The sequence below is a fragment of the Antennarius striatus genome, chromosome 22 (assembly GCF_040054535.1).
Source record: "Antennarius striatus isolate MH-2024 chromosome 22, ASM4005453v1, whole genome shotgun sequence".
Classification (NCBI taxonomy): Eukaryota; Metazoa; Chordata; class Actinopteri; order Lophiiformes; family Antennariidae; genus Antennarius; species Antennarius striatus.
Window position 1 is genome coordinate 4,589,924 of NC_090797.1, and position 26,940 is coordinate 4,616,863.

Below are 26,940 nucleotides of genomic sequence, written 5' to 3' on the forward strand. Positions count from 1 at the left end.
CACTTCCGGTCTCGGAAACACAGACCTTTTTATACAGTACAGTACTTGTTTTCTAATGATGATAAAATGTTATGTTGCGTTTTCTAATTATTGATAAATAATCATAATTTAACAAATACAGAACTTTCGATAGCTTTGTTTTTTTTTATATAAATAGCGTCCGTAATTTTCTAATAAAGAGATAAGTATTTCTTGTATTTAATCATGTGCTGCCATATTGATCATGCTCACTGTGTAAATAACAGTCAATACATGCAATACAAGAAAATAGTATTTTCTAGTGGTTTTACATGTTTTTCATTGTAAAGGGAAAACCTGTTTATTTACTGTACACATGACAATAAGCACTTTGATGAATTTGTTTGAATCCTTTGAATGCTCTTTTTAATTGTAATCCTTTAAATCCAACACCCTCTACATATCCACAAACCGGAACTATTGGTTTTAGGTCGCATTTTCTGGGGAACACCAGAGCCGATCATGGCGACTCTCGGCGGAAGTCGTGGAGATCGTCTCGGCAACTCAAATAATCAAAAATCGTCACTTGTATCTCCAGAGAAAGTTCGTGATCTTCTTAATGATGGTGTATCAACATTAGATGGACGACGCGACAGGTGCATATTTGAATAATCGTCCACTACACGATGAACAAATTGTTATTAGCTAGTCAGATTAGCCACTTAGCTTTGTAGCTCTGCTAATCATACAGTAACGTGTCTCCAAGGGTTTACAAACCAGAACTGAGACTTTCCAAAAATAACTTAATTGTTATGTTTATTAAACAGTGCGTTTGACCTCGCAGGTTGGTGACGGTAGTCGTTGATCTATGGCTGCTGTTGTTCAGTAAGAGATAATGGGGTGGGGACCCAAAGTTTTGCTGTTACAGGGTTCTCTTTTAGTCTGCGATTAATATGATTAATACCGTTTTCTATTTGCTGCCCATCCATAAAGGCTGAGAGAAATATTATTATACATCATTTAATGCAACTCATTCAATTTTATGTTGAGAGATAGATTTCATTGAAGTAAAATAGCGTATACAACAAAATCTAGTCACAATATTTTCTTCCACTTTGTGAAAATTTTGCAGGATTGTTAAAATGAAATTATGATTGGTTCACTGTGACACGTTTGAATCTTTTGGAAGTAAAGAGGTGTTTTCCTTTTCTGTGGATTTCAGTGGACAAGGAGATTTGCAAGATCTGGAAGTACAAAGTAAAACTCTAGCAAGGTGTGATGCCACGAACAAAGAAGCCTTTTTCTCAAGAGTGGAATCCTATTCAATATCCTTTCACTGATTCAAACTTCCTATGAGTAATAATGTGTTGACAGTTGTTTTTTGTGACTAAGTGAAATTTCCCTTAGCATAGCACTGTGTGAAATGGGCAGGCAAACCTCGGATATTGTCCCCACTAATATGTGCCAGATATGGCTGGATCAACATTGGCAGTGATATGCTCAAGTGCTCCAGCTGCCAGGCTTTCCTTTGTGCATCGCTACAACCAACTTTAGACTTCCAAAAATGTGAGCAAAATGAAAGAGACAATGTCATGATTTATTTTAGAGAAGGATATGCTGATGTTGTCTGGCTGCCAAAAAAAAATTAAAGGTCACACAACTTTCTGTTTGTAATAGATGAATCCCGCATTGCAGAGTTGTCAAGTCAGCTACAGACACAGCATCAGAAATTTTGTCCCTGGCCAGATTTTCCATCTCCAGGTAGGAGCAAACGTACTCTGACGTTCGCATGTTTTATGTGATTTTGTCATTTGCAAGTTGATCTGCCTCAGTGGTGATGGTCAAGGTCAAGAATGTTGATGTCATTTCAGAGCGTTTTTGGCTGGTTCCAACCTGTGAACCATCAGCACTTCTCTCTGCCTTTTTGGGGCGCTTCCAAAGTGCCTGTCTCCTTGCACAGCAGCTGCCAGCCATGAAGCCAGAGCAGCTGAAGTCTATGGTGAGGCGAGAAAAGACTTTTGGAATAGTACAGAATTGTAATCCAAAACATTAGGACCATTGTTCATAGTGCAGAGCAGGCTTGGGGAAATGCATCCAGGAGATGATGGAAGGAATAATTAGATCCAGTCTCTAAAAATTTGATCCTTGTGTGTCCATGTATATTTACTGATTTTTATAAAAGAATAACATTTTCTATACAGTAGTTCCAACTAAAAATAATTGTCTCATTGCAGTCACTGACTGAGGATGTAGTCAGCGTTATACTGCAGCTTATCGAGGAAGAACAAAAAAAAAAGGGAGGGAGTCCATGCTCTGAACCTTTGGCTGTCCAGGTGGCTGCATGCATTGTTTCTCTCTGTGGCTGGGCTGCGAGGTGAGATTAAACTAATTTTTTTGCTCTTCTTGACACTTCTGAATGTTTTGAAGCTTCATAGTACATTCAAAGTGATGTTTCCGTAATCTAGAGAATACTTTTAAATCTTCAGTCAGGAATTTAGCAGCATAAGCTAACATGACATTTATTTGCAGGGTAGGTCACTTAAAAGTTGAGAAAAACATGGCAGGAAATGTGTCAGTACACCTCACCTGATTGAAACATCTGAGTCATGCTTTTGTCAATCTTAGCCCAGCTCTACGAGCCATGAACCTGCCCATCCTCACCTGCTCATACTGTATGCGCAAGGTGGGTTTGTGGAACTTCCACCAGATGGATGGAGTAGGAGGCGATGCAGATGCCTCATCAAACCCGGTCCGCCCCTCTACTCCGACAGTAGGTCCCGCCTCAGTAACCACACCCGAATTCTTGGGAGATCAGCCTGCTTCTGCCTCGTCCACTCCTACTACAACTCCGTGTCGCATGAAGTTGAGAAGCCAGGATTCCACTCGCTCTGATCAGGCAAGCTTTAAAAGCAGTTGAAGGTTGATCATCCAATTAGGTCAAACTGCCATGTGCAAGGATTAGCTTTGAGCCGAAATACTTTGTTTATAGTGGTGGTGATGTAATGAAATTAATGATGTGTCAGGTTGACACTTTTTTTTAAACATGATCTGGTGTTCATTACAGGGTGAGGGCACAGCCTCCCCCGTTGCTTTGCGTGCCCGAAGCAGGGACTCCCCAAGCCCCAGTGAAGAGCTGCCAAGTCCTTTGACCAGGGGCAAGAGGACTGCAACTCGCCAGAAAGGACAGGGAGACAACCCTGGGACAGATGGCGGTGCCGCACTGCAGAATCCCCCTAAACGCCTGTGTCTCTCAACACTTTGTGGTCCAGTAAGAATTAATATTACTGTTGATTTTGCACCATATGTGAAATTTAATTTTGATGTAGGACCCAAAGAAATTAAAAACTACTAATGCAGTACACTCTAGGTTTTTGAAATTGAGGTGAAACATGGTTGATAAAAATTAGTCAACTGTAAAAATGATGGACTTCAGCCACATTTTCTATATTTTATTTTCCCAACCAACCACAAGAAAATATTTAGACTCATTTTTGAGTTGAAAATGGTTTTACATTAACACCTTTTGTAAACCACTTTCCCTTTATTTCAGGATGAGCTCCTCCATAAAAGTGCATTTGATCCCCTTGCGCAGCACAGAGACTGGTGTCCCTGGGTTTCAGTAGGAAAGGAGAATGTGGATCCAGGAGCGAACCCATTTGTGGATGGAGATGCAGCGCTTTATCAGCAGGGCTGGAAGGCTGCTCTTGACCTCCTTGTGCCCATGAAAAAGAACTTAAATGCAGCAGGAAGCAGCCCAGCACAGGCAAGCACAGACCTAACAATATTTATTTTTAAACAAAGCTTACTCTACAAAAATGGCCCCATCAAGTGCGATACATGCTCTGGTACTTCATTGTATAGATTTGATTCAAGTAATAACTGACATTTATCTATTTTCTTTTTCCTCTCAGGGCCCTCGTGATAAATCTAAAAGGGTGTTTGCTATATTCCGACAGTGGCAGATAACCTCCTCTCCGTCTCAGTAGACTGTTTTCCAACAGTACTGCAACACTGAAATGATGAACCGACAAGTCCTCTTTGTGTGGTACTGAGTCTGTTCTACCAATGACAGGAGTGTTATATCAATGCATGCCATCCCATAAAGTCATATTTACAATCCAAGGGTTTCTTGACTGAAAGAAAGTAGATTTTGTCTTTTGGGAAATTGTATGTGTTCTCTGAAAGGATGATATATGTGAAAGATAAAGTGGCATGAAAACATTTCAATTCAGTGCCATTAAAACTGGGATAAGCAGTGAATGACGGGGCGTGTCTGGATTTCTGTGGAATAGTAGAGATTAGACATCCCTAACTGGGAAAATTGTCAATTTCCTTGACACTGGAAAGGCACTGTTTACCTTTGATTATGGTGACTCATTTTAGGGAGTTGTGAACAATCACCTCTTACTGAAAAACTGAGGAAAAACTTGTGTGTGTGTGTGTGCGTGTGCGTGTGTGTGTGGATATAAATTCACTTTGGAAATAATCTTTTTGTAGTGAAATGTGTTTTTAGTTAGTCAGTGCTAAAATCTTGCTTCTTGCAGGCAGGTAGAACCATGTGCCATGAACATTTTTTTTAGAATCAGACTCTAGTAATGCCTGTAGTTTATTTTTACTTTCTGTGACATCTCATTTCTAATTGAGTGCACTCCAATTCTGCATGTGCTTTTAACTTTGTAGAATTTCCTAAAAGTGTTGAATAAATTGCTCATCTGAAAGTTTGCTTCACTCTTTGTTGTTCTACTGTCAAATCCACTCGTCAAAAAATTAATCACATTGCTAATACAGTCAAACATGCTAGTAGGGAAAATATTGTGTTCTGAGCTTGCATTCCCCAAGTAAAATTCTTTAAATTTGACTTGGGGAATTATAGTCATACAACAGTTTAAACAAACAAAATGCGTCATGGCAAGATCACATTAATGTCTTGCACTATTTTAAATTCAGAGTTGTTTTAAAAGTGTAAAGACATATTCTTACAGCATTTAGGTGTGTCACTGGTTTAAAAAATTGGAACATGTAAAGACAGCTCAGCAAAGACAAGTCATTTAAATTTGACCAAAGAAATTATAATCTACAGCAAAGACAAGTCATTTAAATTTGACAACAAAGAAATTATAATAATCCACGTAAACGTCTTATATTTTACATCACTTTTAAATTTCCGAATGAAAAACGATGTAAGAGGTGCGAAGTTGCACTTCAGAGGTTTAAAGCAAATACAAGATAAAAACTACAAAGATGGTCACTTATTGTGACGTTTCGTCGCACATATGTGACGTATCCGCGGAGTGATCCTGGCTTGTCAGAACCATGGTCAGAACGCTGAGAGGCAGTGAACAGCAGAGGTAAACGCTAGCTCAGTCACACATTAGGACAGAGACGCTGAACTGTTGAGACGTTTTGCGGTGAACATTTCCGAAGGCAAATGTTAACTTTCGGATAGTACAGTTTGCTAGACTGTCTAGCGTTTCGTAGGCTAGCTTTCAGTTTATTTACTGGTGCTCTGCGGTGGAAATAGCAAAAATGTCGTCTCCAAGTCCGGGTAAAAGGCGAATGGATACCGATGTGGTGAAACTGTATCCTTTCTGAACATAAACAACAGTCTCTGAATCGCTGTTTGCTCAGCTATGCCCTGGCGTATGTTGAAATGCGATGTGACTGCTCACCTGTTTATTGATGCTGCCTGTTAATCATGCCAACCCAGGGCAGAAGAAAGCTTTCATTGTGAATGAAATGAGTGTTTTGTGTAAACAACATTTTGCTAGCAAAGCCAATCGTTAGCTATTTCTGTCCTACGAAGCTTCAGTCGCGTATCGGGACTGCTGTATAAGCTAGTGATAACGTTCAAATCCCCTGCTAGCATTTTTCCAGTTGTTAACATTGGTAACTTTAACGTTAGCGTTAGCTGTCTTGCTAGCTGTCTTTATATAAAAATGGTTACAAAACCTGAAGAGACGCTAATGTCCAGGAATGTCTTTCACCTTGTTGCACCACCAGCGAACCTGGCAGCAGCTAACATACATGCACGAATCGGTTTAGCTTCTTTTGTTGTTGGCAGGAGAGTGAAGTTAAAAATGTCCCTTTACACGTTGACACAGGAGCTTGTTTACATAACGTAAGGCTAACGTCAGCTGAAAATGCTGCTGTCTTTTGTTGTCCTCGTAAAACCTTGGCGTTATTACATCGCGTACACCATCCTGGATCTCGGTAGCTTTGGTGATTTGTGTCATCACTCATTGTTTTTTAATTGTTTTATTACGTTTAGCTTCTTGTTACCTTACAGCGCTACTGAGCTGGCTGGCTAGGCTGCTGGTTAATTTCAACATCAAAATGGCTACCTGATCTGTGTGTCTCACTGTACTTCAGTGTCTGCAGGCAAAGATATGGAAGTCTAACTTGTGTCATCTTGGAGTGGATTGATCTTTAAATTACATTTTGTGATTGAAAGTGAGCATTGCAGCTGTTTTTTAAGAGTTACAGCAGGTGTCATCAGCCTCCAAGCGTTTTCAATGAGGAACAACATTTAAACATCTAGTATGTTCTGTTTTTCAGGTCTTTGTCACCATGTCTACTTCCCAGCTGATCATCTTTGTTTATTACACTCAAGCCCGATAGATGTAGTTCTAATGCAACGTCAATACAATGTTGTAGATGAATGGTATGAATACGTAGTTTTGTTTTTGTCCCAGCACAGTGGAAGCCAGGTTAATGATTGGGTAGCCTGTTACTAGCCGGAAACCACAAGAGGGAGGGACCTGGAACAGCTGATGGGATGGCAGTACAGCTTAGTCAAATATGGGACTGAAACTGGGCTGGGTAAAACAAACCAAAAAGAAGAGATGCTGTCCCAATATGGTCACCTATTTCTTTATTAACATTTAAAGAAAAAAAAAACCTTAGAAAGGCTTACAAGTTTGATCATTTTTAATTAGGTTTAAAAGTTCTGCTTTATAGTTGACTTTGCTTTTAGTTACATATTACAGCTGATCACAGTATCTCAACACATCCTGCCTCATATCTTCATAATATCACTTGTCTCCTGTGAAATGTCATGTGGTTACAATATGTGAATATACTCCAGATGAAAGCAGTTAGGTACATTTCTCTAATTTCTGGCCAGTTGGGTAAAGTGTTGTGTTAACATCTTCTTGTATCAACACTGCATGTTTGTGCAAGTTGATGACCCCAGAACCTGACACCATTTATGTCTAGGCCTTTGCATCCATGACATACCGGTGAAGTATGAAAGAACATTTTTTAAGGGTTGAAGGGCATTCATAATGCCTCATTGTGGTATTACACTCCTCTTTCTTGAGTTACCGGACTGACAGGCAAGAGCAGATTTTTTATGCCACCTGCTAAATTCCATATGAAAACCTTTATGTGTTCAATGATTACCATGGAGCAAAATTAAACAGCAACTGTTTAGGATTTAGATGCAGATCTATGGAAATTATATGGTTTCTGGAATCATGTTGGGTTTTGTATTAGGTGAAACCAAAATCTGAAACTTGTGCTGCCTTTTAGATGGCAGCAGCTCAGGGGCCGACAGTAAGACCCCTCAGGCATTCATTTTCTACAGCCAACGGAGAACTGAGAATCTAGAACACCGAACATTTGGGGAATTAATGTAGATGAATATGACAACGACCTCACCTTGTAGCATGGCTGATTTTGAGCTTTGTCATAAGCACGGCCTCTGAGTGGTAGATTGCTGTCATCACCAAATTTACATGATTTGAATTTGTGTTTGTTTGTGTACAATTTAAAACGATGAAGTTGTAGAGAAGGTATTACGTGTTGATTTATCCTGATTCCTGTGTGCATTAATACCGTTTGTGGATTTATAGTCCTGAGTAGCAAGACACAACTTGCCGAAGTGAGTGCTAAATCTTAAATTAGCAGCATTCTCCAATGACCTGTGTACTTTTTGGTTTCTTACTTTTAACTCTTACTCTTGGATATGTTGCCTTAGTTTTGAAAGATTACATTACTGAAGAAGTGACTAAGTGTGAGTCATTTCTAAGTGCTTTACATTCAGCCTGTTGAGCGAGGTTAAGTGCACAACTGCTCTGGATGTAGTTATGCTCTTATTTACATTTAATTCAGTATATTCTGTTCTCTAAAATTGCTGTCTAGCAGTAAATTGCTGGACTTTGAGCACTGGTAGATTACAATTGAACAACATTGTTCTTACATAAACTTTCTGTAGTTGCAAGAGTTTCTAAAGACTATCAGGATTTTATGGAAATATATAAGTTCCCCCTTCTCCTGCCTTTTATATAACAGATGAAAAATCAAACAAAGTTTTGCAAATTTCCTTATTTTCATTTATTTCATTTAGCATATACAGTATTAAGTAATTTCAGCATGGATTGAGGTGAACAAACACGCGCCAATAATTTGATATGAAAGTAATGGAATTAAATTATTATAATTGTGTAAATGTCCTGCAAATACAAGTAGTAAAACCAGAGGGGTTTTTTTTTGGCTCTCAAGCAACACTTTCTGTCCAGTAAGCTCTTGACATGTTTGTCTCTAAAATGGCATTAGCCTGAAGATTTGAGTTGTATATATGTGCATATGCAAAATCACACATAGTAGAGGGCCGTGTAGTTATTTTTATGCAAACAAAACTGTTTCCCAGTTGTACTTTCCAACCTCTCAGTTGCTACTGGAAGGTATGAAAGTGATTGGATGGGAGTTCTGTGAAGCATGACCACCAATGAATTATATTTGAGACCGCAGGGTGTTATTGGGAAGGGGTATTGCACGCCTCATCTAGCTCAGCGTCATCTCAATACCTGGAGTCAGTACCAGTGTATATTGGTCTCGATCATCTCACAAAACGATCCGTGTTGTGCTGTGATCTTTTTTTGCTGAACCTTTCACCTTTTAGGGGAATTAGCAGTTTTGGGCAGTGCTCAGGTGTCCCTTTTTCACCTTGACATGAAGACTGTTTAATGATTTGACCGGCGATGTGCCATCCACATCCTGGGGGTAGGCTTCTTCTCCTTATTTATTTCTTGGATTTATATTTTAATGCCCTCTCCATTGCCCCTATCCTGAGCTTTATGTGCTCTCCTCTTGGCGTTTCAGTCCTATTGTGCCCTTGTAACACGACATCCGGACAGCGTCAGCAGTGAAGTCTTTTGTGTTTCCCATTTACAGGAGACCCCGTGACCTCCAACTCCCGCTGCTGTGTCAGACCATGTCACACAGTCAGGGGCTGCTAATCGGCACCCAGTGCTAATATTATTATTGCGGAACTGAACCAACTAGACGTTGACGTAGAGACGTAGCCAGAAGTTTTCTGCCTGTTCCTGACTGAGCAGTGATGAGAACGGGAGGAAAGCTCTGGTCCCGGTACATCTGCAGAAATCGACAACATGCTGTTTGTAGCGATTTAGCAAGAATAATGTCATAGTAGCTCTGACGATGAAACTAAAAAGGTTATAGAAAACATTGAGGTCGCAATACCCTTCCTTATGCTATGAAGAAAAAAAAAATACAAACGACCAACAAAAACACAAAACAGATGTTGAAATTTATATACAGTCAAATTATATGTTGTTTGCATGTGAAGTTACAGTAGGCTATGTTTGGCCATGGGAGTTCAGCTCAGCCTTGTTTCTCCTCCCAGTTTGATCTCATTTCAGTCTGTTTTGACCATACTGCTAACCTCAAAGTCTAGTTATCACATTATAGAGGATGTTTGTTTTGAGTCAAGGTTAATATTTAATCTGCATTAATAAACTTAAAGGAACTAAAGACTGAAGGGTCAGGTCCCTCTGAAGTACATACTCACGCATGGGTATAGGCTGTACTGAGATATTTATGGTGCATTGTAGTCCTGGGATAGCTGATAACACAACTCTTAGAATAAATGGTTTGTTTTGTATGCATTCAAATAGTGTGTGTATGATGATTTAGATGTTATGGTTCTCGAACTGTGTCCCTCAAGACATCCATGAGAATAACTTCATTGGGGAGTAACAGCATTTCTCTTGTGCTCCCTTCTGTCTTTTTCCATCTGAATTAATAATTCAGTGTCGCCTGTCTGAAAACTTAGAAATTGACCTGCTGCTCTTTGTGTCTCTTTGTGGCGGCAATAACTTCTTTTCCCAAATTGATTCAGGTATGCTTTAAAACATCGTCCAACTTCGTACCGTATTCCTGCTCTTGTCCCTCTCCTTTTCTAGATAAGTGAACATAACGTAATCTAGTACGTTGTGGTGGAAGCCCCCTTCCAGCCCAGGAGCGCTCCCCCCCCCGCCCGCCCGCCTTGATTGACAGTCCCTTTTTTGGGGGGGGGGGGGGGGGGTCCAGAAGCAAGGCATATCTGACATTGGAGATTTGAGGCCCTCACTGTTAATCCCACAGTGCATACACTGAAGCTTCCTGAACGCATGACTGGTTCCCTTTGAAAAACAGATGGACTGAAGTTCCTCTTTGTTTTGCATGATTTTTTTTTTTTTGCGGGGCACTTGAAAGCTGTGACTGCCTCCGCCACTCAAATGTAATACTAATTTGATGCAGAATATCGAAGGAGCGATGACAGATGAGCTAAATTTTCTCTCATGGTTTAGTGACACTAAACCCTGCCAAAAAAAAAGCCTTATCAAAAATGTGCAGGATACACCAGGCACACCCAGTATTTGACAATGTGGTCATCTTTTTCTTTGAGTCTGTGTCAAGTTGATAAAATTATCTGCGTTTTGTTTTTTACCACAGTGAGATTAGTTGGTTTGCAATTTCCTCAAAGTGTCAAAGTTGAAATTGAAGGGCTTTTTAAATGTCTTCATAGCAGTAATCAAATCTTATCTTTGAGTAGATTAGCTAATTAAACAGGCTGTTCAGACCCAGGCCATTGTTTATCCTGCCTGGCCCAACTGGATGATCATTAATAATCTTTTTTTTTCACTGAGCACACACGTGTGCGTACATCCAGAGTCTGTGCACCGTGTCTGTAAATAGACTGTTGATTTAGTGAAGGGCTGAGAGGAGGAGCAGCTGAAGGATTCTCATTTGATTGCGGTGGGTGGGCTCTCATCTCTCACCAGAGAAGACAAAGAACTTAGCCTGTGCTGTATCTGCGGCTCCAGCTCTCGCACTGGGATGTAGCCATCAGCTAACGTAGCATACCCAGTAGCCTGGATTTAATGGACACCTAATCTGCATTGCAAAATTTCTTCATAATGTGATATTTTGATCTATTTGTTCGATGTTTTAGCTGGATGTTGGGGTTTTTTTAGGTAGAATTTTGAAGAAAAGGTTGTTCATATCGTTAATCTACATGTGCAAATTGTGAATCACCTGTTTTCTCAGGTGATTCACATGTTGATTCATCTTTTCCTCAAGAACATAGCAAATTTATGGGGACTCATGTAAATTGTGTCCTTGTAATTTAAAAAGCGGTGATTATTAGCTCCCCATCCACCATCCAGTGAGTGCAGCACTTAACACCTACCAGACATTTATTCATAGATTTCAGTGGAGTCCAGTTTTTTTAGACCATATGTCCATTGATATGTAAAACCAGCTGCAAAGTTTTCTTTCAGGCATGCAGCACTGGGCAGAACAAGTGCTTGGGGGAAAAAATGGTTTACTCAGAGTGCAGCCCTCCCCCCTTCTCACTTGATATGTTGAAAGGATAGTTGTTCATTTAGATTCAAAATTTTTGGAGTACATCTCCACATTGAAGATGAGGCACAGCCAAATCTGTGAACTGTCCAAAGTAAAGCCTGAGACACATGCATATGTACCTGTTTGGTAGGGGTTGGAGTTGTATATGCCTGACATGATTATTAGTATGTCCATAAACATAATCAATATAAAATGTGATGCCAACTGTGAAAAGGACTAAATATCAGCCCGTCTGTTAGTTTTATACTGAGTCTAAATCTTATGACTAAAACAAAAAAACATTTGAATAGCATACGAGCTAAAGTCGTCCCGTTGATGCAATTTCAGTTTAGTTTGTTTTGTAATATAGTTTATGAGGCAGCTGCATTCATTAAAGCTTGGCCTGATTTATATATATTTTTCCTCAGAGTTCAAGTTTGTGACATATGAAACTAGTTAATTTTATTGTTAAAGTTGTTTAGTGTCACAGACTTAGAAAGAGAAAGCTGAATGTCCAAAATCCCACCGATTGCTTCAGTTTGCAGAGTGCTTTGAATAAGTCTGTCTATATGGTGTGGTTATAGTGTGATTTACATTACTGTAAGCCTTGGTAAACATGCTGATTAATGTCACTATTTCAGCCTAATCTTTGAAGGATTAGATCACTCCTACGGGTAAATGCTTTACTTTTTCTTCTATATATGACACTTATGTATTCCTAATCTCTTTAGAAGTATGTTGGTGTGCAGGTTATTATGTACGTCATGTTCATAGCCAGAGTTAAGATTTCTCATGGCTGTTGTGGAATACAGTATGGGCAGTAAGGAGGGGAAGTGAGAGTAGCTGACAAAAAGCACAGGCTTTACTTTCATATGAGTACATCTCAATTCAGCTAGTATGAATGACAACGACCCCCCCCCTTGTCTCTTCGGAAAGCCGAGAACAACCAGGTCATAAATTTACAGTGAATGAACCAGGATAAGAAATTCTAGTAGATGCAGAGCTCACCTAAATCAAAGTCAGGGCCATGAATAACTTGCAGTGTCCTTTGCAGCAACTCGTGTGAGTCCCGCACAGCGGTGGCTTGAACAGTTTCCAAATCAATCAAGCAAGCAGTCCGTACTTCCTCTGGCAAGGTGGTCATGTTGTCACCCCCTGTCCGTTTGTTGGTTGACTTTTCAGCAGCATTACACAAAAACTACTCAATGGATTCCCATGAAACTTGGGTGGATGATGTGTCTTGGGCCAGAACTGTTCCGATAAAATTTTGTTGGTACCAAAAATGTCCACATAAACCAACTTTTAAACATATTTGTAAAGGGGTGGTCTGTAAATTGTGGTTGTGGGACTGTGTGTTTAAATTTTGATAAGTCCTGGTTGACTTAAAGGGCATTGATGGAGGAAGGTGCTCTGCTGATAGCCATTCTTTTTACAATTTCTCTCTCCTTTTCGCAGTATTTTAGTATTGTGGAAAAGAAAGGTGAGCCTTCAATCTACAAGCATGAAAAGTGGCTCTAACTCCAACTGGTTTCTCCTCTTCATCCCTTTTTTTATCCAGCAAATTATATATTTAGACTCAATGTGCAGATGGTTCAGTTTGACTCAAAAATCAGTGTTGGAAGAAAGAGTTTGACTTAATGAATGACCGGAAAGCATTCAGCGCTTGTATGAAAGTTGTTTCTGAGCACTCAGAAAATAATTGTAGTTCGGCTAAACAGGCCAAAGCTTGCAGTCCTGAATCAGTAAGCTTTTATTCTATAGGTAACAAATGATGGCTTGTATTTCTTTTCGTAAAGGAAGCCAACAACACTGCTTCCCCCTGAGGACAGATGCTACATTTCCTGCCTTTCATCTGCGAGGCCTTTGATTGTACTTTGTCGTTACGATCTGTGCGAAGCGAGAAAATGAAGGAGGTTATTGCATCGGAGTTCCTCATCTCTTTTAAAATAATCTTAAAATAAAGTACTCTTAAAATAAAGAAGCGTTTTTGATATTTACAATATTTAATCAACTACTTTGAGAGATTCTTTTCATACAATGTCAGTATACACTCAAGAGTCTTTGTAACATCATGGTGTTTCAGTCCAAGGAAACATTACTGTCCCGCTTGTTGTTAGCTTGAACTTCTGAACCCTCTACATCTCCCTGAAACTAAAACTGTCGGTGTTATAGCACCACGTTATTTACAGCAGTTTTTTTTTTAATTGAAAGCATTTCTCTGTAAGGATTTGTTCATTTGGGAATGTGACTACAGCTTGGATCTGGGGCAAAAACAGCCCATCTGAGATTGTATAGAAATTGTGGTCATAGTCATAACTTTGGAGCAGTTAGTTTATGGTCTACAACCACAGGATTTTATGAAACATATATTTTTTTATGGAAGTTTTTCTCATTTCCTTAAAGTGGATCTTGATGGTGTCGTGATGATGCTAGATGACAATTGCGAAAAAACCAAATCAGCCTGTAAAGTCTAATGTTTACTCCCCTTGGTCTTTTTGCAAAAAAACCCAATGTGTACAGGACCCAGACCAGAAATGAAGTGTGACAGTATATAATTTTCTTTTCATTTGTTCTGAGCTGTGGTGTGATAAACCCTTCAACTGTACCCTCCAATGTTAAATAACTTGAGCCTACCTTGCTTCTTGTATGTGCTAATTTATAACATCAATCCTCTGATGTGTCTTTTTCAGCATTCTGTCTTTTGTTGCTGAAATTTTTTAAAATTCTTATTGGATTTCGAAGCTCAGTGTGAAACATTGTCCTCTAAGTCATCATTTCCATTGCTGGTGTTCCACATGAGTCTGAATTTGTCCCTACTCTATTTTCTATTTAATAGCCCCTGTTATTTTTCTGACACTGCTATTTACAGTGCTATCTTGGATTGTGTGATAATTTTCTCAACTATTATGTCTTGTTTTTTCCCATTTTCTGTAAAAACACAAGCAAAAACCGTCACTGTCGGCCTGCAGTCCACAGCAATGAGGTCATTCACATTCACAGATCTGCCTGCCAGGCTGGATCAACATTCAGCAGGCTGAAGTCTCTTCTCTCATTATCTCTGCATCACTATCACTTTGCCTCTCCTTGGGCATCACTCTTTCTATGTTTCTTTTCATTTTGTTCTACAACAGCTCTCTGCATCATCTTATGCTCTTATCTGCTGTTTCAGATGACTGTTTTTGCTGGCTGACCTTTATTCTACCCTCTCTTTTCATGTTCCTGTTCTGCCCCCCTTGCTTTTTCGGGGAGGTCGCATTGTTCGGACACACTTCTTAGCCTTGTTTCCCAATCTGAAACACACACATTGCTCAGTCTTTGAAGAACTTCATTTACAGTCAGGGTCATTGATAACTGGAAATTCTGCATGGTGTCTCTTTGGTTATTCAGTAGGTCTCCTTCCATAACTTCAGGATTACATGGTGAGCAGTCTTTCCTGTCGCTACAGCCCCGTCAGGCTGGAGGTTCTTTACCTTCCCTAGAAAAGGATTCTGTAATGCTGGCCGAATCGGTAGGCGATCAGAGTATGGTGTGCTAATATGTAAATAGTAAAAACTGGGCTGCAAGGTGATCAGTTTTGAATTTGTTGCCTGTTTTGTACAAGACATACAGTCTTGATACCAGATTTTTAAAATCCCATCCCGTAAAAGAGGTCAGAGATCAGTATGTGATGTAAAATTAGCCATTGCCTCCCTTTTTTACCAGATCAACAACTTGTTTTTCCAAAGTGGGAAATATTCAATATTCTGCCTCGTGTTTGTTTCCCATACTTAGAAAGAGGCTGGCCACGATGGGGATATTTTGATCTAGGGTCAGACAAGGATAGCAGCCTGAATGAACCAGAAAGGAAAGTACACAAACAAGTCGCGTCTAGACCTCAGCCGTAAATACTGTTTTCTGCATCTAAAAACGTACTTTTTTATAATCGGCAATATCAAATTTCTTGCTTGAATTAAACATTTTAAAATATTAACATAACACTTTAGCATTTTATAATTCTCATTATTTGATAAATTATGTAAACATACTGAAAAAGATGCCAAAATTGCATAACCCTAACCCTAAATTTTGGAAAGACAGGTACAATTCAGGATTTTTGCTGGGGGAGCAGCGGTGTTTGTCTTAGACAAGCAGTAAGATTAAAATTTATTGCCAAACGAACACCTTCCTCGTTAACCCTTTCCTCTGCCCCACTTGCTTTTAAAGCCACTTTATAACCCTCTTGTTTGTTTGAAACACAGTGGTTGCTACTAACTCATGATCACCACGTTAATTCATAGTTAAAGACACAAAAATGTTTTTTTTATGGTGACACAAAAACATGTTAATGCTAGGATTTAGAGCTGCGGTGCAAGGAGTTATTGCCGTGGAAACAATGTTGTCTCAACTGGTTGCATTGTGTGAACTGATGAACTACTAAATGTAACAAGGAGTTGCAGGTTGTAACTTGTCTCGCCGCCAATTTATAGTCTGAATGGAACTTTAGTCCTTTTTTTATTCCTGTCATGTTTTTTCAAACATAAACATTTTCCAAAGAGTAAAGCCCTGCAGTATAAGTGTTTACTCAGAGGAAGCTGCTTTACGCCCAGCAGTTCAGGACTTTCAGATTTGCTTGTGAATGGACGGCGATGTGTGGATGTTCTCCTGGATCCACAGATTATGATTTATCTATACTAATCCAAGGTGGGGGCATGGACAAGTAGTCGTTGAGACACTTTAATCCCGGTTAGATGACGAAGAATGTTTAAGTGAACACTGAATGTTAACTGTGTAGGGATCAATCAGCACATAGTAGTTCATATGCATTTTAATTGTGTTAATTAGTTGTGGGTTATATTTGACACTTCACATATGAATGAATTAATGATGTCCAGGTAAACACTCTTGTGTTCTTTCTTGTGTTAAGCTACTTTGGTGGTGTGAGCGTTTGGATATCTCAATATTGACTGAAAAGTCCCAGAGATCAGTGAGTCCTATCAAAATGAACTTAGTGTTGTGATCGCTTTAATATAAGAGAGCCTTAAACTGATGAAAAAGCCAAAGAGATATAGTTTTTTCTCTAACTTTACAGGGATGTAAAGGAAAGGAACTGTAATGATGTGCTAAATTAATATTAATAGCCTGCTGAGGCTTTTTCTCAGCCGGGTTGGTGGCTGATTTACATTTGTGAGATAGATGCAAGACACTGTGTCTGTTATTTGTTACTCTTTAATTCATTTACATCTCCCCCATCCTTCCTTCGTATGATCTCACTATGGTTTTATAAATATTTCCATACCTCTGCATTTTGTGTGTGCGTTCCGTTTTGCCATCATTCAAAGTAGACTTGTGTTAAGTGGAACCCAGAAAACATGTCAGAAAGGTAAAGGACTCGAGGGTTTTTTTTGGGTTTTTTGCATGGAGTGAAACCAGGCTTAGTCAATGTCGGTTCCCCTGCAGCATAATCGCTTTTGATTCCACCCCTTTAATAGCTTATCGCTCATTCTGCCTCGCTGTCTATAACATAACGGGCAATCCATACCATCCCCCTCCTCGCCATTTCTCTCTCACTCGCACATCAGTAGTTTCACCACTGGTTAGGTGCACAGATGTCCTCCCACGAAGGGCACAAGTTGTCGAGCAGCAGTATGTTAACGTATAGCAGTTTGTCGATGAGTCTGACGGGATAGTTTCTGTTTTGCTAGTTGCTACATATACAAATTGTCCTCCAGGGGCTTGTGGTCATTTGTTCTTCCTCTGACTCCGGCATCAATGAGCCTCCTTGAGTCCAAAGTGAGTCAGACCGGAGAGTTCCTCCTCCGTCTGACAATGACACATTTCCTCGCCAAAGCAAGGGATTCAGTCTGCTCTTGGTAGAACCGACCCGAGCTTAAAATAACCTCCAGTTTGATTTAACCCTTTGGGGGTCAGCGCTGCCGCTAATGGGATATACACACTCAATCAGGATTGACATGCCAGCTGTTACTGTGTGGCATGGAAAACTGATTTTTATCCCATCTGTTGTACCTTATGTGTCTAATGTGTTTCACTCTCATGTGTCATGTGTATGTGTGTTTTTTTTTCCTTTCTCTGCTTTGATAACGTTTCCTGTGCTCCTTCTCTCTGAAAGGGAAATGGTGTTTGTTTAATTATGTAGTTTTGCAATTTTAAGGCAATGCAATCACCATACGAGAATTTCAAACATCCCTATGTCACTGGTATAAAATTTACTGAGTAGTGGTTACTACTCAGTAAATCGGTTTAACTTTGTGGGGTTTTTTTGGTCTCATTTTGGAACAGGTTCAACATAATTAGCACACAGGTTGTTGTTGTTGTTTTTAAATACAGATGCCAAATTAAAGTGAATTTTTTACGTTCAGCAGGTTTAGGCTCAGAGGGTGACAGGTGGAAGGAGCCTGCATTCTCCTCTGCATTTTTCTTTGGTTTTGGAATGACTTTCCTGCATACTTCCCATTCAAACTTGGGTTATCAACACAGCGTGAAGAATGACAAATTACCCTGAAACTATTGATTGTCACTGAAAGTGAGCCAGCGTGGGGGGGACCAAAGGTCAGAATGAAATCCAAGTGTAATTTTCTGCATTGATTTGTTTTCATTATCTTTCCAAAACTAGCGTTTCTTCTCCTCTCTCACAACTCTGCGGAGTAGAAAGGTCAGAAACAAGCTCGCGTTCGCCGTGTCAACAAAGCAAGTGATGATGCGACGTGCTGGAAACCACCGTGGCCAGATGCTCATAATCCTGAATGTTAGCGGACAATTGTTAATTATTGTCATCTACGGGGGTGTGGGAGGTGGGGGCGGTATGGTGTCACGTCAACATGTTGTCCTTAACAGGTTTGCAGCATCGAGAGCAAGCACGAAGTCACCATCCTCAGCGGACTCAATGAATTTGTAGTGAAGTTTTTTGGACCACAAGGAAGTGAGTGTCTCTCTTTTCTGACTGAGTAGTTGTTTTGTGGTTTGTTTGTTTTTAACAACTGCTTGTAATACCACATTAACTGTACAATCAGGAAGTACTCTTTTTACATTAACATCAAAGAAAGGAAATATTATTTCGACCCGGTGTGTGATGTTCCGAACTATGCCAAGTAAATCGACAGCGCTTTCTGTCCACTCGCACATTTTTTAACAACACACTCGTCACCATTCATTCTCAACAAGTGTGTTTTCAGTCATCTGCGGAGCTGTTCAGTTTCAGTATGCCACATAAGGTTCCTGTTACAGAAAGCTATTTTGGGAGAGCATCACACTCTCGCATAATCTCTTTCTCTTTTCTTCTTTGATGTCGGTGTATTACAGAATTCTTCAGGGTTGGAATGCATCGCCGCGTAGCATAAACGGCACAGTGGCGTGTCTTTCTTATTTTTTCCCCAACTGCCTTTTCTCTGTTGTGTTTCTGCGCAGTGGAAAAAGAAATGCAAAAAAGTGATATAACCCTGAGGTGTCTGACAGTTCTGTCCTGAATTTTTAAAAATTCTTTTGTGTGTGTGTGTGTGTGTGTCCTCATTTGCAGCACCGTACGAAGGAGGTGTGTGGAAGGTGCGAGTAGATCTTCCTGATAAATACCCTTTCAAATCGCCATCGATAGGTAACGGCTCCACTGTCAATCAAATTAATTTTTGTTTTGTTTTTAATTTCTGCTGCATGTTTTCACCTGCATCTTTGCTTCTTTTCAGGATTCATGAACAAGATTTTTCATCCCAACATTGATGAAGCGTAAGTAGATTTTGGTCGTGTGTTAAGACTCCAATGGGTTTCTGTTGCTTGATTCCACACAGACAGCGTTTTCTCTTGGAAAAATAACTACTACAATGTTATTTCTTATTTACCAGTGGCTGCTAACCGTTTGAATGCCCGATCCAGCCACATGATATCTCCCAGCCTGTCACATGCATCGCACGCAGATTACCTTTGGCATTACTGCTCTAACTCTCCTTTCTTCTCGGTTTCCCAGGTCAGGGACAGTGTGCTTAGATGTCATCAACCAGACATGGACGGCCCTTTATGGTGAGTACCCCCGCTGCCTGCTCGTGGCCATATTAGGTTTCCCCACTGGGATCTATGTGATTATGAAGAGCACGACACAGTGCCATCAACACCAGGAAGTTGACTCTGGGCCCCCGCACTAGCAAGCATGGGTACATGAGGCATTGCTTCACAATTGGCCATAATCCACTTACTGTGGAGAAAAAAGAACACTAATGAGGTAATACCCTCGACCAGCATGCTTGGAAAAATTCACCTTTTGACAGGAATGGATTGCTGACTTTCAGCAGTGGGAGACATGAGATAGTTGTCTAAGATAGTTGTTAATCGTTGTAAATGACTTCACTGTAAGCAGATCTCTCCATCATTTCCTATTTATTTTCTCTCGGCCTTCTAGATATGACTTGGAAGAAAAACTCTACGTGGAGTTTGAGCAACAAAAATCAAATTCGATTCGGGTGCTTTCAAATAAATAGCACAATTTCTCTCAGCGTCGCTAACGTTACCCAAATGATTTTGTGCTTATCTTTCCTCTGTTTCTGCTAATCAGATGATTAATGTTAAATAATGTAATGAAACATGCAGCGTTTTTCCCCAGTTTTAAGCCTTTGAAGAAAGGGAATCATTAGACAAACAGTAGAAGAATAGAATAATCAGTGACCTAAACCTCAACATAGCTGCACAACAGTGCTTTTTTTGCCCCCCCTAACTTTATTCGGCACAACAGTGCTACCTAGGAGATGAGAGTGGAATTGCAGGTTCTCCTTCTAGGCCCCAGCTCTGAAGACACATGATGAATTGGAACAGATACAGAGTGAAAAGCGAGGTGTGCTAGCAGGGAGCAACAGAAAGGGAGGAGTGAGGTTCAGGCACAGGATTTGACATTTTGGGGGTTTATTGTTGGCATTTACACTACAGGATATTGTTTTGTTTTTGTGTAGCTGTCACCGACTGATCTGTGTATAAATTGATTATGAACGAGTATATAATTAGCCGAGCTCTTTTTTCCCATCTGCTTTGTGACGTTTAATAGTAGATTCAGATGAAGCATGACAATGACTCCGTAAGAGGATTATGTAATGCAGGCTTAATGTATATGAGAAAATAAAGTGCGCCATATATTTCCATGCGGTCTTTCATGGATGAAGACCATTATATCTATTTTTCTATCAAAAAATAGTTCCTCTCAGTTGATCAAGCAGTAACCCACCCCTTATTTTTCTCAGATCTGACCAACATCTTTGAGTCGTTCCTGCCCCAGCTGCTGGCGTACCCGAACCCCATCGACCCCCTGAATGGAGATGCAGCTGCAATGTACCTTCACCGGCCAGAAGAGTACAAGCAGAAAATCAAAGGTTGGATTTCTTGCGTGCAGATTCCAGATTCTCATATTATACGTAATCACGATCACTATTTGTTCTGATCTTTCCGTCTGCCTCGCTGTTTACAGAGTACATCCAGAAATATGCAACAGAGGAGGCGCTGAAGGAGCAGGAAGAAGGGGCAGGCGACTCTTCATCTGAAAGCTCCATGTCTGATTTCTCAGAAGACGAGGCGCAGGACATGGAGTTGTAGTGATAGGAGGGGCTTCCCCCCCATCCTATCCCCTCCTTTAACCCCCATCCACCACCCCACCCCCACAGAGACTATATTTGATTTCCTAACCATGATAAAGCAGACTTATAATATTCATATTTAAACAAGTTGATTTTTTATTATTATTATTATTATTACTACTAAACAAGGATTTTTATGGATATCTAGCCTTTTGGTGTGTTTGACACCCCTCCCATTGTGTAGCCGTTTTGCCCTACACGGATGTCGCGATTGCTTTCACCATTCTCTTTCTGCCATCTCCACATTTTTTAAGTGTGTCACGTAGTCCATAGATGGGGGAAAAAGTCCCTGTGAACCTCATGTCTTTATTCAAATTTCACTTTTAAACATGTAGTACGTGCTATAATATACACCTTCTACTCCAAACTGAATCTTGATTTCCTTTCTTTTTCCACTGCTGATTGATTCTGACCAACTTTTTTTTTTTTCCCCTGGCTGCTCCACTAAACAGAGCTGCTCCAGTCTTCCTGCTTGGAAATGCAGTCAAAACAATATTTTTATTGCGCACAATTAAAAAGCGAAACTGTTGAATCAGCCCTAAATGCTTCTGAAAGCATATAGTTTTCAACACATTGTTCAAATTTTGTTTTTAAATGCCTTTCTTGTTGTTGACCTGCTGCAGCTGCCTGTCCTCACATGCCGCTGTGCATTATAAAATATTTCTCAATCAGGCCAAGTCTGGGAAAACAAATTGATCAGCGAGGGTCGGAGTGACAGAGATGTGTTCTGTTGCTTTTGTTATCGATTTATTATCTGGATGGAAAAATAAGGAAGACAAAAGTGGCTCTACTCTGATTCATTTGTGGAGATTGTGGTCAGACTCAGTTGGTATGATGGGACCTGGAAAGCCTTCAGACCCGCCTCTTTAACCATCTGATCATAAGTGAAATGGTATAACCTAGTTTCCTTTTTAGGAGGAGCAGGACGCTCACAATCGGCCGCGCTCCTTCAAATTTCCGTTTTGGCGTTCACGCTCAAGAGTGACTTTCCAATTTCAGAGGGAATGTAATCACAAGCTCTTCTGGTGAATTTGGAAAACAAGCACCTTTTTAATTTGAGTAATAAAACTACAAGAAATGGTCATATGGTTTTAGAGTGGATCTGAAAAAAAAAAAAGGTTAAATGAAGATTCAAGTTTGTGTAGCATCAGTCCTCCTCACATTCCGCTGTTACCTGGACTTCGCTTCAATGCATGCCCTTCATACGATCTGACCTGTCAGTACCCAACTGCATCAACCGGACTCCAACCCTCCATGTCCACCCACCAGGACCTCTATTTGGATCACTACTTTTTTACAAAATAGGAGCCCCTACTTATGATGATAAGGCCTGTAGCAGTTTTGGAGTTGAACGTCAATCTCACATGCGTGCGTCTGACTTCAGAAAAACCAAGCGGCACTCTTCATTAAATCAACAAATTGTAGAAAGAGATCGCATTTGCAGCTTTGATTTACGACTCTGTCTCCTCTCTTTTACATTTTTGACGAGATGGAGGGGGGGGGGGTCAACACATTTGGATGTTTTTTTTTCTTCTTTTTTTTTTTTTTAATGTACAGCATCTACCTTGTACAGCGATAAACGCTTCTCTGTAGCCTCTTGAAAACTCAGTTTTGATCTTTGAGGCTAAAGCGGCAATCAGACTACCTAGAAAACTTTGCATAGCAGTACGAAACACTGGTTGCTTCTCCGGCAGATGGCGGATCCTTGGCTGGAGATCCGAGGAATAAATCCTACTCCCGAGGTCACCTTTATCTCCTCCGATCTGCGACTCCCTTTCCTGTGCCTCATCACAACAGAAGGTGAAGTTCGAGGAACTCCCCACAACTACGTTTTCCGAAAGCCATGAAAGTCAAAAATTGAACTACAAAAGCACATTGGTTTATTTTTTCCTCACCTCACTCTCACTTCTCTTCCTGCGATGCACTCCTGTGCCATTCATGATCTCACATCCACACTTCTGCTCTGTGTTGCAGATGAGAGGAACGACCTAGACTGATTAGCCTCGGATTCATTTGAGCCAACGTAGGAATTGTTGGACTTTTATGGCTCAGGTTGTGAAATGCAGTTTGGTTGTTATTCTGCGTTTTGTTTTTTTCTTATTTTCATCCATGAAAAGATAGATTCATGCTCATATTTGTCGACACGTCAACGATAGATAGTTCCACTGGGTGCAGACACGAGTTACACAACATACACTATAGCCGTGTTCCAGAATTAGTTAGTTCACTGATAAAGCATTCACTGCTCGTCTGATTTTTTAGTTAGCGTCCGATGTGTTGTAATCTGTAAGATACTTCATAGACATGCCTGTTTGTCCTCTTGCAGATGCAAACTTGTACAAATGAGTGTAAGTGGTTTCAAACTAGGAGTGATGTATGACCTGTAGTGAGACTGATGGATCCATCTGTACAGAAACAAAAAAGTGCAACCCCCCAAACAAGAAAACAATTCTGCACTCACAATTTTCAATTGGATTTAATTTTTTGGTTTTGTTTCTTTTTTGTTTTTGGCCTGTTTAAAGCTATGGGATCCTTTCTTTCAATCTGAGCAAACATTTTGGCGTAATCTGCACAGCTTAAAGCCTCAAGGGTATCTTATATGTGTACAGAACGTTTGCAGCAATCCTCATCCAGTCGGACAGAACAAGCTTACAAATTGTATGCAGACCCCCCCTCACAATCTGGTTGTCTTTACCCCCTAAGCTGCCTATAAATATGTATTTATATAATATCGAGACCTCTTTTTTTTCTTTTTGTATTTAAACGTGGTCACATAGCACCATCATGGTTCAGCTAAGTTATCTCACTGATGACGTCTAGATTTTGCTTATTTTTCTCATGTAAATCAGGTATAGGATTTTTTTATTTTGCAGTATTGTACTTGAATGCTGAAAATACATGTCTGACTTCAGATTGTGACAAAGTAGCATTCAATTCTAGAACAGGGAGCTACTGATATTCTCTTTTTTTAAAATCAGGACTCCTCAGTTTGGACAAACTTTTGGTCTTTTTTTTAATCTTTTTTTTCCCTGTTTTTATTCTTTTGATTCCCTACTTTATTTGTTCAACATCAGATGTCAAGAAAAAGTAATTACTGCCTCTGTGATTTTGATTATTTTCAAGTCAAGAACTAAAGAAAATGAACCGGTGAACGACTAAACTTGTAAGAAAGAAAAAAAAAATTGTCGTGCTCTTATTTCATTTTCTCCTCGACGCCCACGACAGCAACTCGAATTCCCCACAGTTTTAAACAGCAGCTCTTAAACAACCTGAAGCCTCCTTCTCTTTTATTCAGTGCAAAGATGCAAAGGAAGTCCAGCCTTGTGATACAACCACACACACACAAACACACACCCTCTGCCAGATACAGTATGTATGAAGGGCCCCCAGCTGAGCGAGTGGACTATTCTATCATTAACCCATGGACTGGATATCTGGGGCCCATTCTCATCTTTTTTATCAGCACAGCTGCAGAGAGCCAGCACCCCCACCCCCACAATGCCGTAGTATCACCTCCTCCCATGTGTTGACCGTCTCCTTGTGCACATGCATGCTTCTGGTATGGAGTGGAGGCTCGCTCGGTGCACACCTCCCATTCTGTCTTGTGCTCGTGTGGAATTGTGCCCTGTGCCGGCCCACTGCTGCCATCAGGGGATTTAGCAGACACACAGCATGGAATATTGCAGTTTTTAATAGGAACTATGTATTTGTTACCTAGTGTGTGATACTTGAGGGTTTAAAAAAAGTCAAAAGATTTATATTTTTGTTTTGAAAAGTTCTCAACCTTGGTCCTATTTTTATCTCCCTCTTTGCCCTCCTTGTTTTTTGGTTTTGTTTTGTTTTTAAATTCATTGTGAAGTGAGCATGCTTGTCAAAAAGACAAAATGCTCTATTAATAGGCTTATAACCTCATAAATAGTTGTGTATAAAATGAACTGTTATAACTTCTTTTTTTAATAAAACATTCAATGTGTATAAATGCTGCTTGTCAGAGGTGAATTATTTTCATCTGTGTTCCTGTCAGACTCATGTATTTAAACACAAAAGGATTAAAACTTATACACTTTTAGATTTAAATATGAAATAACTGCAAAATATTTTAGTGTAAGTAAAGTTCTTTCCATATATATGTTACATTTGGCAATTTAAATTTTTTTTTTTACACTTTAAAATTGCAGTGCTTCTTTTGTATTGATTTTTAGCATTTCAACAGAGAATTCATCTTTTTGTTTTCCACTTATAGTGAAATACTACAGAAATCAGTCGCTCTGCTAAAGTGTAATATTTCTTTGGTAGAAGTCTCATTTTGACCCCATTTCAGAGAGTTTTCTGACATTAATAAATATGCAGCAAACTGCTGAATAAAAATCAGGGACATTTACTTAAAAGCCAAAATATCCAAAAAATCTGCATATATTGACTGTGATGTTTATTGTTCACAACACAGGACAAAACATGAAGTTGGAGGGTGGGATTTGATGTCATATCCTCAGATCTCTGAGTTCCTCCTCTCATCTCTCTGAGCCAGGGCTTTGAACCAGAATTTTTTTGCCAATCGGTTCGTTCCGAACAGAAACGTAATTATAACATTTCCGGTTTTGCGTTCCACCCATAAACTGACGTTCCTGAACCGGTTAGAACAAAAAAAATAAAGTTCCTGAACCGGTTAATAACGTTCCTTGTAAATATAAATATGTACACTGTGTACACTGAGCTCAGAAATCTGTAAAAATGTTTTTGCGTGATTTTATTCAGCATATCCGCCAGATCGACCATTGTCCGCCGACATAGGACGTATTACGTCACTACGTACGCCGGCAGCGATGGACCAATCAGAGAAGAGGACGCGAGGCTCCGTCCGGCGCACCCCCGGTAGGTACCGGTGTAGGGGGTATGCCGGGACTGCACCGCAGGTATGCTGTTAACCACATTTGTTTGGCTGAAGACCCCCGACGCAGGACTGGGGGGCAGTGCGGAGGAGTTACACCCCCACAACATGTGGTGGACTGTGGATCCTGGACTAACGTGTCTGCTTCGACTTTTGTCCGGTGTTTCTCTGAAGCCGGCATCATGACCGGACAGACACCCGGAAACCAGACGGTCAGCGGTAGAGAAACTACCGAGATATTCAATGAGGACCGGAGATGAGGACTTTAGCACAGATTTATCAAAAAATAATGAAATAAAAACATATTTAAAAAATAATGTCGGTGTATTTTCTTTAACTTTAAATAGGTAGTACAACACAGTTCGACCACACTCACCTTTTGCTTCCGTTAACAACCATGGACCGAGTGTCCGGTGAAAGTACAGAAATAAACTCCATCATTTAGACTGCGTCTCTTCATACAATGAGACGAATGGTGCGCAAAATACGGTAACTAAAGGACTTTTAAATTGGCAACTAAAGCAATTAGTTTATATACTATAATTATAGATATATCCCTACCCTAAACAGTACCACAGCACTACACCTCTGCTTTATGACAGTTGTATCACTGTGGTTAAGGCTTATACCTCCTACTTAGACACGACATGACATAAGACAAGAATAACTTCCACCATGTCATTTATTGCTGAACAACAGATCTTCATTGTTCTTCTCCCACAGCTCAGTATTGCTACAAAGCGCTGGCAGTACGGGAACACACTGCTCTGAAAATGACTGCAGCCACTGAGTTCATGTCTCTATCATACATTTTCAGACTGACACACTGCAGTGTTTACCTGTTATGATTAAATGGGGACTGGGAGA

General features: G+C 40.1%; 2 protein-coding genes across 3 annotated transcripts; both read left to right on the plus strand.

Moving 5' to 3' along the window:
* Window positions 1–458: 458 nt before the first annotated feature.
* On the plus strand, window positions 459–4,667 carry zc3hc1 (zinc finger, C3HC-type containing 1). Its single transcript, XM_068307025.1, has 10 exons — window positions 459–614; window positions 1,181–1,283; window positions 1,374–1,524; window positions 1,636–1,719; window positions 1,830–1,957; window positions 2,193–2,332; window positions 2,584–2,854; window positions 3,023–3,226; window positions 3,509–3,721; window positions 3,870–4,667. Exons 1-10 carry the CDS (start codon window positions 481–483, stop codon window positions 3,942–3,944), a joined length of 1,503 nt encoding a protein of 500 aa, XP_068163126.1. The 5' UTR covers window positions 459–480; the 3' UTR covers window positions 3,945–4,667.
* A 620-nt stretch (window positions 4,668–5,287) lies between these two features.
* Window positions 5,288–25,158, plus strand: ube2h (ubiquitin-conjugating enzyme E2H (UBC8 homolog, yeast)). 2 transcript variants are annotated; one of them, XM_068307257.1, is made up of 8 exons: window positions 17,489–18,132; window positions 18,232–18,328; window positions 18,418–18,502; window positions 19,097–19,171; window positions 19,260–19,299; window positions 19,538–19,590; window positions 20,796–20,924; window positions 21,020–25,158. In XM_068307257.1, the coding sequence occupies exons 2-8, from the start codon at window positions 18,278–18,280 to the stop codon at window positions 21,142–21,144; spliced, it is 558 nt and encodes a 185-aa protein (XP_068163358.1). In that variant the 5' UTR covers window positions 17,489–18,132; window positions 18,232–18,277; the 3' UTR covers window positions 21,145–25,158. The 2 variants fall into 2 exon arrangements, with proteins under 2 accessions (XP_068163359.1, XP_068163358.1); XM_068307258.1 differs by lacking the exons at window positions 17,489–18,132; window positions 18,232–18,328 and adding an exon at window positions 5,288–5,537 and having other exon boundaries at window positions 18,426–18,502.
* Window positions 25,159–26,940: the final 1,782 nt, after the last annotated feature.